This window comes from Trichophyton benhamiae, assembly GCF_000151125.1.
Source record: "Trichophyton benhamiae CBS 112371 chromosome Unknown contig01535.1, whole genome shotgun sequence".
In the NCBI taxonomy this organism is placed as follows: Eukaryota; Fungi; Ascomycota; class Eurotiomycetes; order Onygenales; family Arthrodermataceae; genus Trichophyton; species Trichophyton benhamiae.
The window spans coordinates 255169-272501 of record NW_003315109.1 but is presented as its reverse complement, the minus strand read 5'-3'; the positions used below and the strand labels follow the sequence as shown (position 1 = coordinate 272501).

General features: G+C 46.7%; 7 protein-coding genes across 7 annotated transcripts; 4 read left to right on the top strand and 3 right to left on the bottom strand.

The window, feature by feature from the left end:
• Nucleotides 1-168: 168 nt before the first annotated feature.
• ARB_06378 (uncharacterized protein) lies at nucleotides 169-1121 on the bottom strand (the record flags this gene model as incomplete). The annotated part of the gene is made up of 3 exons (XM_003015209.1): nucleotides 169-371; nucleotides 422-584; nucleotides 657-1121. 3 exons carry the CDS (start codon nucleotides 1119-1121, stop codon nucleotides 169-171), a joined length of 831 nt encoding a protein of 276 aa, XP_003015255.1.
• A 2743-nt stretch (nucleotides 1122-3864) lies between these two features.
• On the top strand, nucleotides 3865-4620 carry ARB_06377 (uncharacterized protein; the record flags this gene model as incomplete). Its single annotated transcript, XM_003015208.1, has 1 exon — nucleotides 3865-4620. One exon carries the CDS (start codon nucleotides 3865-3867, stop codon nucleotides 4618-4620), a length of 756 nt encoding a protein of 251 aa, XP_003015254.1.
• Nucleotides 4621-6600: 1980 nt separating this feature from the next.
• On the top strand, nucleotides 6601-7342 carry ARB_06376 (uncharacterized protein; the record flags this gene model as incomplete). The annotated part of the gene is made up of 3 exons (XM_003015207.1): nucleotides 6601-6847; nucleotides 6902-7059; nucleotides 7109-7342. The coding sequence occupies 3 exons, from the start codon at nucleotides 6601-6603 to the stop codon at nucleotides 7340-7342; spliced, it is 639 nt and encodes a 212-aa protein (XP_003015253.1).
• A 411-nt stretch (nucleotides 7343-7753) lies between these two features.
• Nucleotides 7754-8491, top strand: ARB_06375 (uncharacterized protein; the record flags this gene model as incomplete). The annotated part of the gene is made up of 2 exons (XM_003015206.1): nucleotides 7754-8021; nucleotides 8157-8491. 2 exons carry the CDS (start codon nucleotides 7754-7756, stop codon nucleotides 8489-8491), a joined length of 603 nt encoding a protein of 200 aa, XP_003015252.1.
• A 1464-nt stretch (nucleotides 8492-9955) lies between these two features.
• Nucleotides 9956-10447, bottom strand: ARB_06374 (uncharacterized protein; the record flags this gene model as incomplete). Its single annotated transcript, XM_003015205.1, has 1 exon — nucleotides 9956-10447. One exon carries the CDS (start codon nucleotides 10445-10447, stop codon nucleotides 9956-9958), a length of 492 nt encoding a protein of 163 aa, XP_003015251.1.
• Nucleotides 10448-11097: 650 nt separating this feature from the next.
• ARB_06373 (uncharacterized protein) lies at nucleotides 11098-11337 on the top strand (the record flags this gene model as incomplete). The annotated part of the gene is made up of 1 exon (XM_003015204.1): nucleotides 11098-11337. The coding sequence occupies one exon, from the start codon at nucleotides 11098-11100 to the stop codon at nucleotides 11335-11337; it is 240 nt and encodes a 79-aa protein (XP_003015250.1).
• A 684-nt stretch (nucleotides 11338-12021) lies between these two features.
• Nucleotides 12022-16809, bottom strand: ARB_06372 (Pfs, NACHT and WD domain protein; the record flags this gene model as incomplete). Its single annotated transcript, XM_003015203.1, has 3 exons — nucleotides 12022-14907; nucleotides 14998-16538; nucleotides 16620-16809. 3 exons carry the CDS (start codon nucleotides 16807-16809, stop codon nucleotides 12022-12024), a joined length of 4617 nt encoding a protein of 1538 aa, XP_003015249.1.
• Nucleotides 16810-17333: the final 524 nt, after the last annotated feature.

Here is a 17333-nt window from a genome sequence, read left to right as displayed (position 1 = left end):
CTTTCAACTCTGAAGCTTCAACTTTTTTTTCTTGCCTGGTTCCCAACAGGGTTTAGCGTCACCAGATCGAGCTAGCGCCATCCTCTTCGACTAGAACACAGAAAAAGCAGCGATGATCGATTGATTATTCTAGCTACATATATGCAGTACAGGAATGGAGAGTTATGACTACTTGGACTGGCCGAACTTCCCTAGGCCCTCCATTAGCCAGGGATCGAACATAAGCTCCCCCGCAGTTGGCCGTTCTTCCGGGAGCCAGCGTAAGATTCGGCGGAGGAAGCTGAGAAAACCTGCCACATCTTCGCCTTCTATACCATCCGCAAGAGTCTCAAGGGAGATGTCAGGAATCGGCGTGAGCCCTCTCCATTGACCTTGGAATGTGTTAGTTAAAGCATGTAATAAAGGGTGAAGGGTCAATTACCATTTTCGTCCCAATATATGAGGCTCGTTTGACTGCGCTCCAAGAACTCCTTCGGTGGCGGACCCATGATTGCAATCATCTCTGCAAGATGAAGCCTATCATCCAACAATTTCTCATCATTTCTAGCCTTGAAGATGGTGTGGCCTTTCACAATATCCCAAGACTATTGAGAATATAGTTTGTCAATTTTTACCTGGAAAGAAAATGATATACGATTGGTTTGCTTCTGACTTACCACCATAGCAACGCTCCATATATCCACCCAAATATCCCACTCACTTCTGAGAATTATTTCCGGAGCTCTGTATACATCGGGCATGATATCCTCGCCAATATGGGCTTCATCCCGAAGCCTAACTTCACCAAAGTCGGTAATAATTGGCAATCGACTCGAGAAAGGAACTCGCCTGCTCACGTATATCGTACGATCCTCTAGAACCTTACGAGGGCATGGCTGATATTCAGTCTCAGCCTCTTCAAAGACGGAAAAGACTGATGTGTCGTCAATTCCAAGTAGCAAATTTCTAGTCTGAAGATCTATTTTTATAACCGTCAGTAAGCCAGATAGTAGGCTTTTGCGAGTCAGGAGCAGCTTACCGGTATGTATAATGTCAAGACGGTGCAGATAATCCAGACCTGCTAAGATTTGACGCAGAGGGGGCTTAAGTAATTCCAGGTCGAAAGTGTTGTTAGGCCTCATTTCAAGCACTTGATCCAAATTTAACCCCAATGGCTCCAGAACCAAGCAATCATGCGAACCACACGGCCCATCAACCGTAAATGAACTGTAGAGTTTACGGTAAAAGGCCTTCCCAACATGATCAACTTGATGCTCTGAGTCTTTTATATGCTTATAAATTTCGAGCTCGCGATTCGGCTCCCGCGAGGAAACACATAACTTGAGTACGACATGGCGAGACTCTCTATCTAGCCAGTCAAAATGGAGAAAAATAAAGAGGAGAATAATAGCATAAGTCATATGATACTTTATAAAAGACTAAAACCACCTACTGGAAATCACGAGCCAGCCAAGCAGTCGAGGAGCCACCATATCCAACCTTCCCAACAACTTGATACCTGTCTTGAAATATTTGGCCTAAACGAACAGGATAGTATCTCGCAGGGCTATAAGCTGGGAGAGTCTCCTCCTCTATCATTCTTGCCGCATCGACCCGCTCAAAACCATCTGGGGGAAACTGGAGGGGAGTTTGAAAACTAGACGATATCATGCGACGGTTCAGGGGGGATGGTTTGAAATGCGAAAGCGAGCTATGTACGGTACATCTCCGCCAGAGCGGGCGGGTACATCGCTGGGGGCAAAAATATAGCAGTCTCATTAGGAAAGGGTTTTCCACGTGCGACGATGCCACAAGAATCGCTGGAGAAGTCAAGGCTTTGGCTGTGGTGGATGCTGTTCGCGACATGAAATTAAGCGCCAAGCTTTTGCAGAGCCCCATGTTCGAACTAGCTAACTTTATTAGGTTAGACAACCTTAACTCGTTACTTAAAATAGTTACTTACGCGCCTACAAGGTTTCGCGTTGATCGAGGCAATCATCTTGTAGTCTTCACCCTTTGAGGGCGTTCTTGCGATTCATGCAGCATAAGCAGGTGAGCTGAAGGAGACAGGGGCAGAAAAAGGCTCGCTTCTCTGCTGATAGTTTTGGTATAACTTTAACTAATGCTTCCAGCTAGCTCACGTACCTATTAATATTCCATATCTCTCCAATCGGAGTATTACGCCGTGAATGCATGAAAAATTCCGCATTGAATAATTTCAGCGCATCAAACTGCTAGGCAACAGGCTTAAATTACGCGCTGGAGACTCCATGTCACGGGTTTCTGCTTATTTGTATGGGTAAGAGCAGCATAGAGTACCCTGTCTTGTTGGATTCTGCGAACTGTGCCATGTATCAGGAGACTTGTGACCAACGATGATCCATGTTATTGGCATGGAGCATAAATAGCTAGCTATGACTGACCAAATGGATGTGATAATAATGAGAAATGTTGTTGCAAATGAAACGACAAGTTTCATTTAGCACCAGCAGATGCTTTGGGCGCTTAGCCAGTAAGACTATGAAGGCTGGTTGATGTTGCGGCTGATGAAAACTGCCTTCCGAACAACCATTACATGGTCTTTGAAAGGCCCTGCGAAGGCTATATAAGAGGAGTAAACCTCGACGGTATCCGTTAAGTTAAACCCATCATCATCATAATCATCATCATCTCTTGGTCCATAAAATCAGACATTCGCTTCGTCACAGAGCCCTAGTTCCATCTTTCATACAAACGCCCAGCAGACCATGACATTCCGGAACCTGTACCTCGTCACCTTCTATGCACCTTCAGACAAGTGGAAACACTTAGCAATATTTGTCTTCAACACCAGTGACTCGAAGAAAGGCACGCTCATGCATGTCATCGGAAATCCACAGACTGGGTATACCCTCCAGTTTCAACGAAACTATGATCCCACAGCGAATGGATCATTCCAAAAGATCATTCTGATCGGAAAAATAGCCGCAAATTACGTTGCGGATCCGAAGAGTTCGCAGCCATCCAATGACAATGTTCCCAGGGGCCAGTTGGAAATCATCGCAAGCCGTATCCCTCCGCCAACTGTTGGGAATTATATGGCTCCGTTTAAAGGGGTATGCAGGTCTCAAGGTCTAAGCGCTCACTCAATCATTTTTTTTACTAACAATTCACGAATTAGGTTATCAGGAGATGTCAGGAGTGGACAATGGATTTCGTCACGGAGCTCGTTATCGGGGGGTATCTTGACAGTCAGGCTCGAACGATTTTGAGAGAGCACAAAGATCCTACCGAGTATGTGTATGGTGCAGAGCTGCACGCTGTGGCAAAACGAGTTTACGGTTCGTTGAGGAAAAATGGAGCATATTCTGGGGGAGCAGCCCAAGCGTACAACCGTGGTCACTAAGGAAGGATTATCTAGTCATTAGTTCTCATATGGGCGGCTACTTGATCTAACGGGCAATTGGTATATGAACTTATACATATACGATTAATAAAGGACCATTACCCATTAAGTTCTGATTATTCACCACTTCACCTTTATGTATATTTCTTTTGCGTCCATATGCCACCTGTTCGCCGTTGGAAACATTAAAATATCTGACATTTAACCTCCCGGGTCGTCAACCGAGGCAAAGCAGAGCAGGCAAGAGGAGGCAGTGCAGGCATATCACAGGGGATTGGAGCAATCAGACATTTATCCAACATGTAACGACCTTGGCTGCGTCTGTGGTGAGATGTAACTAATAAAAGCAAGACATCTTCCCGGATATCTACCTGGACACTTCTGCTTCTCAACTAGTTATTTAATGGCTGTGTACGCAGTACTTTTAAGATGATACCATCACCACTTATCTATCCCATCAACATAATCTTAATGCTAACTAACCGTCGCATAACTTTACAATGAAACGGTCCAACACGACTTCGATAACCTCCTTCACTCTTCCAGATCAACAAGGACAGGTGGCTGCTATCTTCGATTTTTCTGAAGATGGTGACTCAATTCTCATCACGACTCCTAAAAAGAGCAGCTGGGAGTACTGGAAACATTGGCTTAACCCACATTCCTCCATCTGCGACGAGATTACGTGCTTAGCTGGTGTTGCCGTCATTAAAGTCTACTATCCTGATGATCCTCTTTCTTCTAGAGGAGGGGAACTTCGCAGCGGGGAAAGTATATCGTTTGGTCCTGGTGCTTCTTCTACTTGGTTCCGAGATTCTCATTACAATCAGGAGGACCTTATCGTTAGCCTAAAGGGGGATAAATCTTTCCACAGGAATATTTGCAGCGCTATTATCGACCGAGACCGTATGGCTTTTCTCTCCTCAACGCCGTTTTTGCTACGCCAATTGTTATCTCTTCTCGGTCTATTCCAATTTTCACGTCCGTTCCGCGAATGGATACTTGACCTAATGCTTGCTATTCAACTAAGAGCAATTTTCTATTCTAACGGTTTTTGGATATATCATCCGACAATTCCGTTCTTTTGGTGGTGGGAATGGCGACAAATATGGGGAGAACCCCGCGTACCGGAATGGGCATACCGGTTTAAGTGGCAAATGCAAATGGTAATCACGTATACTGTTCAAGGAATATGTTACTGGGTTGGAAGGATTTTCCTCGGGATGAAGGGCAGCTACTCAGAATATACCCTTTAGCCGAGGGGGGGGGGGGGGGGGGTGGGTTTGGATATGTTGTCAGAGGAATGAGGAGCGGTGCAAGGTACATTGTAATTCTCAGATTTAACGATAAGGCAGATGGTGATGGTAATGTTGGCAAGCCGTTGGAATTCAGTAGCTAAAAAGGAGAAAAGACCTAGGAGGAAGGCTGGGGACCTCAAAGGTGCAACAGAAGTGGTTTATAGCCAGGGGCCTTATTTTATAACCTTATATCCTTTCTGCCTCATTGTGGGACCCAGAGTAGTAGATACCAAGCACCAATATGTTTTGCTTATGCTAGGCTACCGTGGTTTTAAGTTTCGAAGCAAAAACTCGTAACGACTGTGGCCACCCCCCGTCTCCCGGCGGCCCTGATGGCATGGTCAAGTGCCTCAGTCTCGATCCGGGATATCTGTGCTTTGTTCGGTTGGAGAGCAATAATTCCCTGGTCGGAAACTTCAAAGAGAGCCTCTAGAAGCCATGTGCGGCACGTATGACCTTCTATTGGAACCTCGCCAATCCTTGTGTGGAATTCTTCGTGAAACTTGCGCTCATAGTCTGTAAGTCTTGATACCTTGACGGCTGTCAAGAATCTTGTCGAGTTCAACAAATGCGGATGAAGGAATCGGCTAAGATAGAAACCATCTCCGTCATTAGTGTTGTGGTAGACCATACCAGTCCGATTGGTAGTTGCAACGACTAGGGCCCAGTGATAGGTTCCATCCTTTTCCAGACGAAACAGGGTAATGTAGAGCACCCCTGGCTCCAGCTCAAGAGAGGGATTGTGTGTCCGGTCTCCGTTTGTGATTGTTGATGGATTTGGAATGCCACCATCGCGGGAGGATATCGCGCAAATATACGAGTTCAATCAAGTATATGAAAAAAGGGTGCAGCTGTATAGTCCGGCGCAAGATTCTGGGAAACGGAAGGCTGTGTTTCTGACTCGATGGGATTCCAACAATATAGACATGATGCCGGAAATTTGGACTGCTCAGCTTTATATAGCCTCATAATCATCCATTGCACCAGAATCATATTTCTACCTTAAAAACGTGCATCTCATCTTGTGTAGTTTTCTTCCGTAACAAAGTCAGGTCTTTCTATGATGAGAGCCAATCCAGCCATCTAGAGTGCATGGAAATCACAGGCTGGGAAGACCGGGATCTACGTTTGGGTGCACCAACCAGTGTTTTGATTAGCGCCTGCAAGCAGTAGGTTCCCCGTAGACTAGGAGAAGGTTTCATATGACCCATACATCCAGTATCGCCATTGGAACCGCAGGGTATAGCAACCTGATCTACTGACAGACCTAGTGACAAAAAGTGTTTCAATGTAAGCTTGCCTGTGACATCTGTATTCAAGATGCAACCAAAAAATGGCCAAAATCAACTGGTGGAGAGACAGGGGTATTCGACTGTCCGTCAATCGCCGTCCCCTGATTATGATTAGACCTTAATCCTTTATAGAGTGGCATGCAGGGAAATGTGGGCCGGCGTAACATCTCATGGATATATTCGGTGGGCCGGGCTCTAGTTACCAATTAATTAACAAGCATTTGTCGCCAAAGCATTAGTTTTGCCAGCTAGTGCAGTCTATGCATAGTATGCTCCGAGTGCAGGGAGGATTTGGTGGATGCAACTGGATATCCCTCCCCTAGCTTCGGCGCGTATATCCCTACTGACTAATTCAATGGCACGAACAATTTCCATTGGTGAGTGAGTGCTGGTGTGTGAGCTGGCTGATAAGCCCCTTCAATGCTCAGGTGAGGTCCACTGCCTGTTCGTCCTGCGGGTCGGGTCGGGCCGGGCGGCTGAAAGGTTTCGGATAAAAGATGTTACAGTTCCAGCCGCCAGGCCCGACATCACGTGGATCCGTCCAAATATTAAGGTTAGGCCCGACATAACTAAACACTAACTAACGAGATAGAAGCTGCGTCAACGTCAACTCTTGCTTCAGGAGAACACGAATCATATTTTGGTCATGGAGGAAGCGTTGGCTAGACATGATCGCTTTGGAGAGGACTTCAGCAAGGTATTCACTATAATAAACTCTGCGGATATCCCTGCGGTTGAGAATAGCGCCTTATATTTATTCGTAGGCACTTCAAGAGCTCCCGATGAGGCGTCGAAGTATGTTCGCGATCGGGTCGCCCAGAACGTTCAGTCTAGTACTTTGGAGGAGACTCTTCATTCAATACACGAGGAGTTGAAGATTATATCAAAGAAGAGTAAGAGAGATATCTTAGAACTGAATTTGATCATGGTTAACCGGTGAGAGATAGTGACCCGAGAGGATCCCATGAATTTGGACACAGAGATTGAGGCTGCGCTTTATGAGCGTGATGGCGGTCGCTGTTTCATAACCGGCCGTACCGCAGGCGTTCAGCCCATATATATCATTCCTCTATCGATTCTGGAAGACAAAGATCTACGGCCAGGGGTACGCTTGCATTTTGTTCGTTGGTTGAATACATGTTAATAATTAGTAGGGCTACCTACGTCCACTTCTCGAGGTTTCCCTGACCAAGGAAGGAACTGAACAGATGCTCAATCTACTAGGGTCGCCTGGTAGAGAGAATGTTCTCAGAAACCTCATTCTAATGGAGCCCTCGATCCGATACTCTTTTCGCCATGGATATTTTGAGATCATCAAGTCACCATACTTGGAGCCTCCATATTTACCAACGGATGCCCCAAAATCCAAGAATGGCGGAGTATTTTGAAACCAAAAATTTACATACCGGCATCTTACTAACATAAGTCTCTATAGTGGTGGCTTCAGCCCATCGTCCCTCAGTCGGAGGTACCACAAATAATACCTCGCAACAATGAACTATACAAGGTCCCGTCGACGATAAATCCTATTAGCCATCCATTGCCCGCACATCTGCTAGTAAAAACCCATGGAATTGTTAGCCACCCACTGCACACTATTTATATTGAAGAGCAAATAAAAGCAGGTTGGCCCGTTGAACCGGGTATGGCACTCATATTTTGTATTCAGCCGAGATCTTACTAATTTTAGCAACATAGAGCCCAAGGAACTGAACTAGGTTGGAAGGCTTCTCCTCCAAATCCTCCTACACCTTATACCCAACTTTGCACGCATACGGCTTTATGAATTGATTTACAAGATGGTAGATTATTGGGATCCTAGCCAAAAAGGCTCCCACGTGAAATTTCTTCCACTAGGCCTTGTTCTCAAGAAGGGCCGCGAAAATACCGAGAATGAAGCCAAAGCTCTGACAGTGGCGGAACAGTATATATCGATTAGTACACCGCGATTAATCGACTCAGTCATGGTCAATAAAACTTCGGGTTTTATCTTAATGACCAAAGTTGTTGGACGCAGTCTAAGCAGCAAACTTCATCGCATTACATGGGAAGAACTAGAACAGATAGGTAAAGACCTAGCTAACTTCATTACCGAGTTGCGACGAATACCAAATAGCTCGAAGTACCTTATTGCAGATAAATGAGGGGGCCCCATCAGCGACCACAGGTTCTTCTATCAGACTTGGGGTCCATTTAAAACAGTCTCTGGTTTCACTGACCGTCTCCTTCAAGATGTCAAAGGAGCTAGAGACAAGCCACCACTCTCTTTTTTGTACGAAAAAAAGCATAAAGTTTACTTTACCAACTCCGACATACATATGACCAATTTATTTGTCACTCGCGGGAGGTTATCAGGTGTTGTTGACTGGGAAAATGCTGGCTTTAAGCCCGAGTATTGGGAGTACATCCGGGCAATGTGGGCATATGGAGCAGATAAGCATGCAAAATGTCTATATGGCTCTGCTTTCGGTGATAAGTACAAGGAAGAGTATGAAGCAGAACGATATATTTTGCGACGCTGCTCGTGGCTGCTTTGACTGGAAAGTGATCTATATAATATAGATTGCTGTTTTGGCACGTTGCTTGCTATATGGCGAAGGAGAGAAACAAACGGTGGCAGAGGAGGTATTGAAACCACTGCAGTCTGGAATGGTTTCAGTCTAACAACCTTTTCTGGATTTTCGGGGCTCCATTTTTGAACAGCTAATTCGGCTGCGGAATGAATACCTTCCATTGGCCCAAGGCAAGATATCTCCAGGTGTCAACCCCGGTCATCTTTGTTCTACGGCCAAAACTAGCTATACAAGTGCATTTGCGCGGTGGGAGGCAGTGCCTGCAAGACCTATGCCAACCTCCCAATCAGGTCCCATCACGGCAAAGGATGCCTTTAAAGGTTAAGGTCTCTGAATATGTCTTCCTTACGGTTCGATGGCCATTTGAGACTGGCCAACCAGTTGATCAATATACCATCCGTCTCGTTTGATACTAGAGAGAATGCAAAAATCCCCGGCCACGTCAAATCAGGGTCTGCGTACCTCGGTGTGACAGGGCCAGCGGGCGCTGGTCCCAACCGCACCCCAGGGGGTTATAAAGTCATCCTGGAAATGGCGCACGATGACGGCAATCAGCCCCGTTGCAGGGAGGTCGTAGGGAGTATTGATAGGCTCTCAGCTAGGTTAACTGGTATATGATATGATACGGCGCCCGGTATGATTTTCTCCTTACAAATGTTGAATTGTTCGTGTTCAAATGCCTGGATGACAATAGCAACCCCCAGTTTTATTTCACCAATCTTCTTCACAGCTGGTGGCACACCGACACCCCTCAGCTGACGGCTGTTATTACAGTCTGGCGCCTAGGAATGGTTCATACGATGGGACCCGGGGATGGATGATGTCAAAACAAAAGGCCCCTCGCTTACGGGCTAACACTGCAGCCAGGATTTAAGTTACACAAGGGCCAGACCTCTCTTCTAGTTAGCTATCTGTTGTTTATTAATCAATATCGGCTATGGCTAGCTTGAACTACCCACCCAATCTCCATTCTTGCAGGGCACTATACATCAGCAGGCCATGAATATACCTAATCTACTTACTCCGTACATGAGGAGACAAAAATAGAGTTTGTTCTATTCTCGCCCACAATTGATAGGCTTAAAGGTTATATATTTGTCTGGCATGCTAACTTTGCTTTTGGGAGATACCGAGAAATCTGACCTGTGTGCGACTGGCTGTGCCGCTCAAACAGGACTAGAAAACGTCACGACAACCACTCGTACATGGGTATTAACGACTGTTATAGCAAAGTGGGACTGCCTTGCGCATGAATGAGCGTGGGTGCAGTGCAAAGGGAAACAAAAAAAGTTTTGGCTGCGGGAAGGGGGAAAATAGATAGGCAGAAGGAAGAGTCGACCATTCTTCAAACTGATGACTAGATACCAGCACTGGATACGTGGATCTTCTGGAACCTTGGGAGAAATTGGTCACAGTCAATAAGGAGAACTACTCGGATATCAACACCTTCGTTTCGGAGACTTCCAAGCTAGGGTCTGACTCGTGATCGTGACCGAATCCCAGAGCAACAGAGATTATCTTGATGAACGAGTCGTGGTTGGGCAAGTGGAGCACGAACGTGACGTTGGTGCCGAATGGTTGTGAGTTGGGGATTTGGTGGCCTATTGAAGGCACGATCTCATAGTCCGAGTCGACGTTTGGGACGTGTACTTCTAGAACATGGTGATGGCCGAAATAAATCCACGTCCCCATGATTTTGCCGCCATTTCCTCCCTCACATTCAACTTGGATCCTCTTCAATTTGGCCGTCTTGCTATCCGGGTTCGTGATAGACATATAGATATGGCAGGTTTCGTGTGGTGCAAGATGGCTGATTTTGGATCCCATGCGCTCATAAGTGATGATGGACTTGCCATCACCCACAACAGCGGCTCCGCCAGCTGAAGCGTGATGGGGTAGACCGTCAGGGCAGGTAGGCATGGCTGTAACAGTAGATGGTAATTGGTATAGAGGCTGATGCTGTGAACTATCCAGGTCCAGATATGACTCAATTGATGGCAGCTCACGCACTGAGAAGCCGTTATGGTGGGGAGCGGACCCGGCATATATATTTCTCGCCCAGGGCCAGATAGGCCGTTCATGATACGGCTTTGGAGGGAGGGGCCGTAGTGGGCGCCTCAACGTTTTCTCTTTCCTCGTGCGGGAGAAATAGGTCCGCTCACGTCAACGGCAGGGAGGCCAGGGGGAACATGTCAAAGTAATGTTCCTTGACAATGTGACAGAAGGTTATGTTTTAGTGCATGCACTGGGATTATTGAAACTTTGCCAATCGTCAAGGCTACTACATGCAAAGGAACCCAACCTTCAAGCCCAAGTACCCTGGCCCGGTCACAGCCTCGAGCTGAGGACAGGACATTTGCCCGGGTTGTATTACCTTCCGATTTGGCCTGTCTACTCATCCGGTTCTTTTCGTCAGATATCCGCGGAGTCAATGGCGATCACGCGTCTTTTCAACTAGCCGTTGGATACTCGAGGAATATCCTTTTGATTCAGCCAGCCATGATAGTTGATTCTCCTTATGTTGTTTTCCATAGAACTTATCCCACAGAACCACCATTATAACTGTAACTATGGCTTTCCCTAAGAATACACCACCGGACTCCCTGATAAGGAGAAATGACGGTAGACGGTTCTGGGAGGGCAAGGATGGAAACGAAGACGAAATGATTGGAACTGGTGAGGCACAGCCGGGAATGTCAGAAGTCGACCTGCAAGGCTCTCGAGAATTTCTCGCTAAGCTGGGGATTGGAACTGGCCCGGGCTTACGAACTCTTATAGATGCCTTGGAAGGAGGTGCAGGGTATGAATAATGAAATGCTCGACTCCCTTTCGTGGCAAGCCTGGTTGCTAATTTCTATCGATTTTGTCCGATGCTGTTGTAGAATCGGGCGATTTACTCAGGGCGTCCTCTTAGACCTCGCTGAGCAGGTTGATGTGATCGAGCCAGTTGTTAAATTTACCGAAAGACTCCAGGGAAAAAGCGGTATCCGGGATATCTTCAACGTCGGCTTAGAAGAATGGGATCCGGCACAGGACATCGAGTATGATTTGATTTGGAATCAATGGTGTCTCTGCCACCTCACAGATGAGCAGTTGGTTCGGTATTTGAGGAGGTGTAATACAGCCCTCAAAGCAGGTACCGGGCTCCTTATTATTAAGGAGAATTTGAGCATCCGTGGGGTTGACGTATTCAACAGCACTGACAGCACTGTTATAAGGTGAGCAGCCGTTTGACGAGAGTTTGAAATTATGGTCTAGTTATTGATTGAGAATTCCAGGGAGGAAAGCAAGTTCTCAAGTATATTCCGGCAAGCCGGCTTACAATTAGTAAAATCACAACTTCAGCGCGGATTCCCTAGAAACCTTCTACCCGTGAAGATGTATGCGCTTAAATCAAGCGAAGTTTGAGATAATCAATATTGCAGAACTGCTATGTTGATCATAGCAATGCTGACATGAGTTAACGAGATCATCACTCGTCTTCAAAGGAGTACTCAACTCAAAAATTTGGATATCTCTTTGGTACGGGACCAGTTTGGGTGATGTGAAGGAGTTCGACCCCCAATATCTGTTGCATATTTTTCTGCTCCACAGTCTAGCATGAGCTGCAGAATCTCCAGGGTTCCAAACCATGCTGCTTCGTGGAGTGTAGTACCTTTCCAGCCAGGCCAGATACCGTACCCTCTAGCTTCAGTGTTTGCACCAGTTTCTATTAAAAATCCTATTTCGTCGTGGTTTTGTCTCATAATCGCATTGAAGAGAGACTTGTCTTTGTAATCCTGCGCCGGGTGATTTAAATGACTTATGACCACTCGGGTTGCAACATTCCACTTCTCTGCCAGAGCAAGAGCAATTTTTGTTTTCCTCTGTTGCATCGCATAGAAAAGAGCAGTCCGTGAATGCTTGTCTTTTGCGTTTTGGTCTACTTCTTTGTCTCTCAAAAGCTGTAGCACGAGCTGCTCATTATTGCTCAAAACAGCAAGATGTAGAGGTGTTCGACCGTCTGAATCTGATTCCCTCCTCATTGTGACGTCGTAATTCTGCATGGGTGACCCAGCAGCCTCCTGTTCCGAAGAGATATCACCGTCCTGCGTGAGCGGGGCGCTTGTCGCTTGCGCGGAAGCGCTAAGCTCATGGAACGGGATGATGGGCGGCGCTTGCCAACCCTCCGCCATTGGCTCGTCTATCATCCAGTTTTCTTCCACCCGCGGAGACGGGAATATCATATCTGGTTTGAATTCTAGCACAAACACCTTTCCAGCCTCAGTGCCAATGGCAACTGTCGATTCGAATACAGCACTGCAAAGTAGATTGTGTTCAGAGGGCACACGCATCAGATTTTGACCGTGGCAAGTTATCCAAGTCAAGTCAGGGCTCATACCGTAGCCATACCAGATTGTCTGTCCGGTTTTGGGCTGTAATAATGAACCGAGTGCGACTCGCCCGATTTTAGTAAGTAGATAAGAATCTGTCGGGTCGAAGGACACAGTATGAAGAAGAATTCTTGCATTGATACCAGCGATGCACTTGCCTGTGCTGGTCTCCCAGATCCTGAGAGTCTCATCAGCTGATGTCGAAGCGAGGAGCTTGCCGCTATGTGAAAAGGCGACGGCATTGACCGAGTCCTTATGACCATGGAGAACGCGGGCGCAGACACCCGTACGGACATGCCAGATTCTGACTGTCTTATCTGTTGACGTTGATGCAATGAACTGGCTGTCGTCCGAAAAGACTGCTGAATTAACCCAACCATCGTGGCCATTCAATACCCATACGCATTCTACTTCTGCAATACTCCAAATTCTGACAGATTTGTCGCGTGATGAGGAAGCGATGTACTGGCCATCTGTTGAAAACACAGCTGTTCCCACCGACTCAGTGTGGCCTTCGAATAACTGTATGCACATGCCAGTGTCAACCTCCCAGACTCTAACAGTATGGTCGCCCGAAGAGGATACGAGGAGGCTTCCATCAGGCGAAAAATCGACAGAATTGACACAGTCCTCGTGGCCTTCTAGGGTTTCCTTGCATTCACCCGTAGTGATATCCCATATCCTGGCGGTTCGGTCGCTTGAAGCAGACGCTAAATAGGTATCACTTGAAAAACATAGCCCATTGAGCATATCCTTGTGGCTTCCGAGTGTATGCATATACTCACCCGTGGTTGCGCTCCAGATCATGAGCGTCCAGTCGTCTGATATCGATGCTATGTATTTGCCATCACGGGAGAATGTTAACGAATCAACCCATTTATCATGAGCACTGATAACTCGCATATTTTTGCCAATAATACTCATATCCCAGACCTTGATCGTACGGTCCGAGGAGCCAGATATCAGACGCTGGTCGTCCGGGGAAAATGCCAGAGCGGTCACTGTCCAGCTATGACTCCGAAGAGTCTGTTCACATTTGCCATCACTGTTCCAGATCTTAATGGATGCATCGTTGGACGCAGATGCGAGGTACTTGCCATTGTGAGAGAATGCTACGGAATTGATCCAGTTGGTATGGCCTTGGAGTACTTTCACACAGGAGGATGTAGCAACATCCCAAATTCTCACAGTTTTGTCACTTGATCCCGAAGCAAGATATACGCTGTTTTGCTTGAAGGATATTGAATTAACCCAGTCGCTATGGCCCTTGAGTATTGTAATGCATCTACCATCATCGACATCCCATATTCTGATAGTTCGATCACTTGAGGCTGATGCAAGGTGACGTAGACCACTTTTGTGCGAGAGCGCTAGAGCGTTAACCCAATCAAGGTGGCCTTTAAGAGTTCGAACACACTCGCCCAAGGTAATATTCCAAATCCTGATAGTGCGGTCGCACGAGGCAGAAATAAGAAACTCCTTGTCATAAGAGAGAACAACCGATCTGACGTGATTCTCGTGGCCCCTGAGAGTCTGCAGACACTTTCCCGAATGGGCTCCCCAGAACCGAATAGTTTTGTCGTTTGAAGCGGAAACTAGCAGGTTATTGTCGTGTGAGAAAACTAAGGAGGTAACACAGTTACTATGGCCTTTGAGGGTTTTCTCCCATTTCCCGGATACCGCATCCCAGATTTTAATGGAATAATCGCTTGAGGCTGATGCAAGATGTTTATGGTCGTGGGAGAAAACCACCGATCTGATTGTATCATTGTGGGCTTCGAGTGTCTGGAGACACGCACTCCAGCTATCTTCCATTATGGGGTATGTTTTCATCCATTTTGGCTCTTCCATTCGAAATGACTCCTTAATAACACTCTTCGCAGGTATGAAGACGAGAGCTGAGGCATATGTTTGAAGCGGCGCATTCTCAATCAGCACCTGGTTGTATAGAACAAACCTTCGAGCATCTTGGACAAGCGTCAGAAAATTAGGGTTGGCACCCAGGTCCTAGAACGATTAGTTAATGATTCAAGTATGTTCAAGTATGCTGTGCTGACTGCTGTGAACAAATATTGTGTTAAGTTGATGACAACTTACCTCAAGTACTGCTTCGACCTTCTCTACGGCAATTATGCCTGCTCGCATCCGCCTCAATAGACTCAGAGATTCAAGCCAATAGAGAAAGAGCTTTCTAAGAAATTGGTAAACAATATTATCGCCTCGACTGAGGCAATCCCGGCATTTTTGTAGGTTCTTTGTGTAGGCTTCATGGAGATGGTGGGCCCAGTACACGCAAGAGTATCGGACAGCCTTCAGAGGATCTGGGTCAGGCTGTTCCATCTGATTGATGGCCAATCCGGGTCGAGATTGAGCATAGATGTCCCGTCTCAGCGTCCGCATCAAAGTCGTAAGTGACCGTAAAGAAACGTTATAGTGAACATCAGAGATTCCAGACGGCATAATTTCAGTGGAGGCATGAGTCTGTAGGTACTCCTTTGCAGATTGATGTACGAAATAGATAGTCTCTCGACGAGTGATCAGGAACGAACCGCAAAGCTTAATGATATCTTCGAGCCACTCAGTGTACCCTGAGATATCACCTTCGAGCTCAATTAGAGAAGGAAGCTCAGCAAATGTAATGGGCCGATGAGCAATCATTGCGATGGCGAGTATGCTTTTGCAGAAGTCAAGATCATTATCATCTAACTTCAGCATTTGGCCAAGCATAACTCCATACATATCCTGCAGCCCAGGGGGGAATTTATGCAATTCGGCGCGCGTATTCCACGGCTTGATACCCGACAGGCGCTGACACACCAGAGCTACCCAGAGGAACGTTTCGTTGGCGTTTTCTTTCAAATATTTCCGAACCTCCTCTTGCACTGCACGGCTGTATCCTTTGGCTCTTGAGAGTTGACCCACTTTATGATCGATATATGTGTTAACGGCGGTAGATATCAGCGCATCGTTTTGGTCGAGGCTGAGGTAGACTTTGTGTTCAAAAGGCCCTAATACCTCCTTGATATCGTATAGGTTGCGGCTGGAGACAATCCACTTGACACAATTGGATGGTGTCGATGATGTCTGGCATATAAGGTCTAGTAACTTTCGTAAATCTGTTTGACACTCGTCGAGCGCATCAACAATTAGGTATATTGGCTTCGTCGTCTGGATCGACAGCATGTTTCTGAAAACATTGGATAGGGCGAAGAAGTTCTCTGGGTCTGCGAAAAGCGTTCCGCCACTGAGACTATATCTTTCCTGCAAGTATTCGAGAAATGATCGGTGTTGGAGAGCAAGAAGGTAGATTAAGCCCCGGAGCATAGTAGTAGCGTTGTTAAGCTGCGAATCGCCTTCCTGGAAAAAGAAGAAAGATGGAGGAATATGCTTAACACCGGGGTTACTCAGGTGGTCAATGATGCCGCAGAGAAGCATAGTCTTCCCCTTGCCTGGACTACCGCTGATCCAGAACACGCCGCTGCCCTGGTCACTGCGCCATTTCTTAAAATCCCCAAAATCAACAATCCATTCGTATGATTTAGTCAGAAGGCCACCCTTTGTGTCCAGGATACGAGACTTGTCGTCGCGAGGGTCTGTCAACCGCAAGTCCTTGAGAAACTCGAGGTTTTCGCCCTTGTCTAGAGGTTGTCGCTGTCAACAAGGCTTCACGAAGGAGAGGTTTATAGTAGAGTGACTGAAGCGTATAAAGTAGTCCTCACCTATCCGGTTTTCGGTGATGTTAATTTGGTCGGCAACATACTGCCTGCCGGTGGAAGTATTATTGTATTGAGAGCCGTCGCCATCATTATTGTATTGGTTATCTTTTTTATCCTCAAGTCGCAAGGATTTGGCCGAGTTCGCTAGATCGTCACTCGGTCTCCTCTTCAGATCTATATCGAGGGTTGACATGTCTAGAAACTGCTCATCTCTGTTATTCCTTATGGGGGCTTCTTTGGGTGAGGAGTTAAGTCCATATCTCAGCTCAGACGAGGTTGCAAATGGTAAATCAAATCCGTGCTAGGTGAAATTTTGCGAGGCCCTACAATCAGGTGAGAGCATGTACTCAGTGAGTTAGCCTGTCAAACTATCAAACTACCCAGGTCTTGAAGAAACTACCCGGCCGGGTTGGGATGACCAATAACAACAGAACGCAGACGGGACGTTGGGCTCCGTTTGTTTTTGCACGGGTCATCGATGTGATTGTCGTAAGCGTAAACGGATTAGTGATGAGGCTGCAGCTGCAAGCGATAACTGTGAACCCATGCCCCAATAGGGACTGAGACACCTGATTCCGCGGGGGCTATGCCACGTCTCTAAGCCAGGGGGAGAGAGGGGAATATAAGGCCAAATAATATGCGAGTGTTAGATGAAAAGCTGGAAACAGTTCAGAATCCAAGCCCAACAACACCCTTATTCCGTCGACATACCCAAAC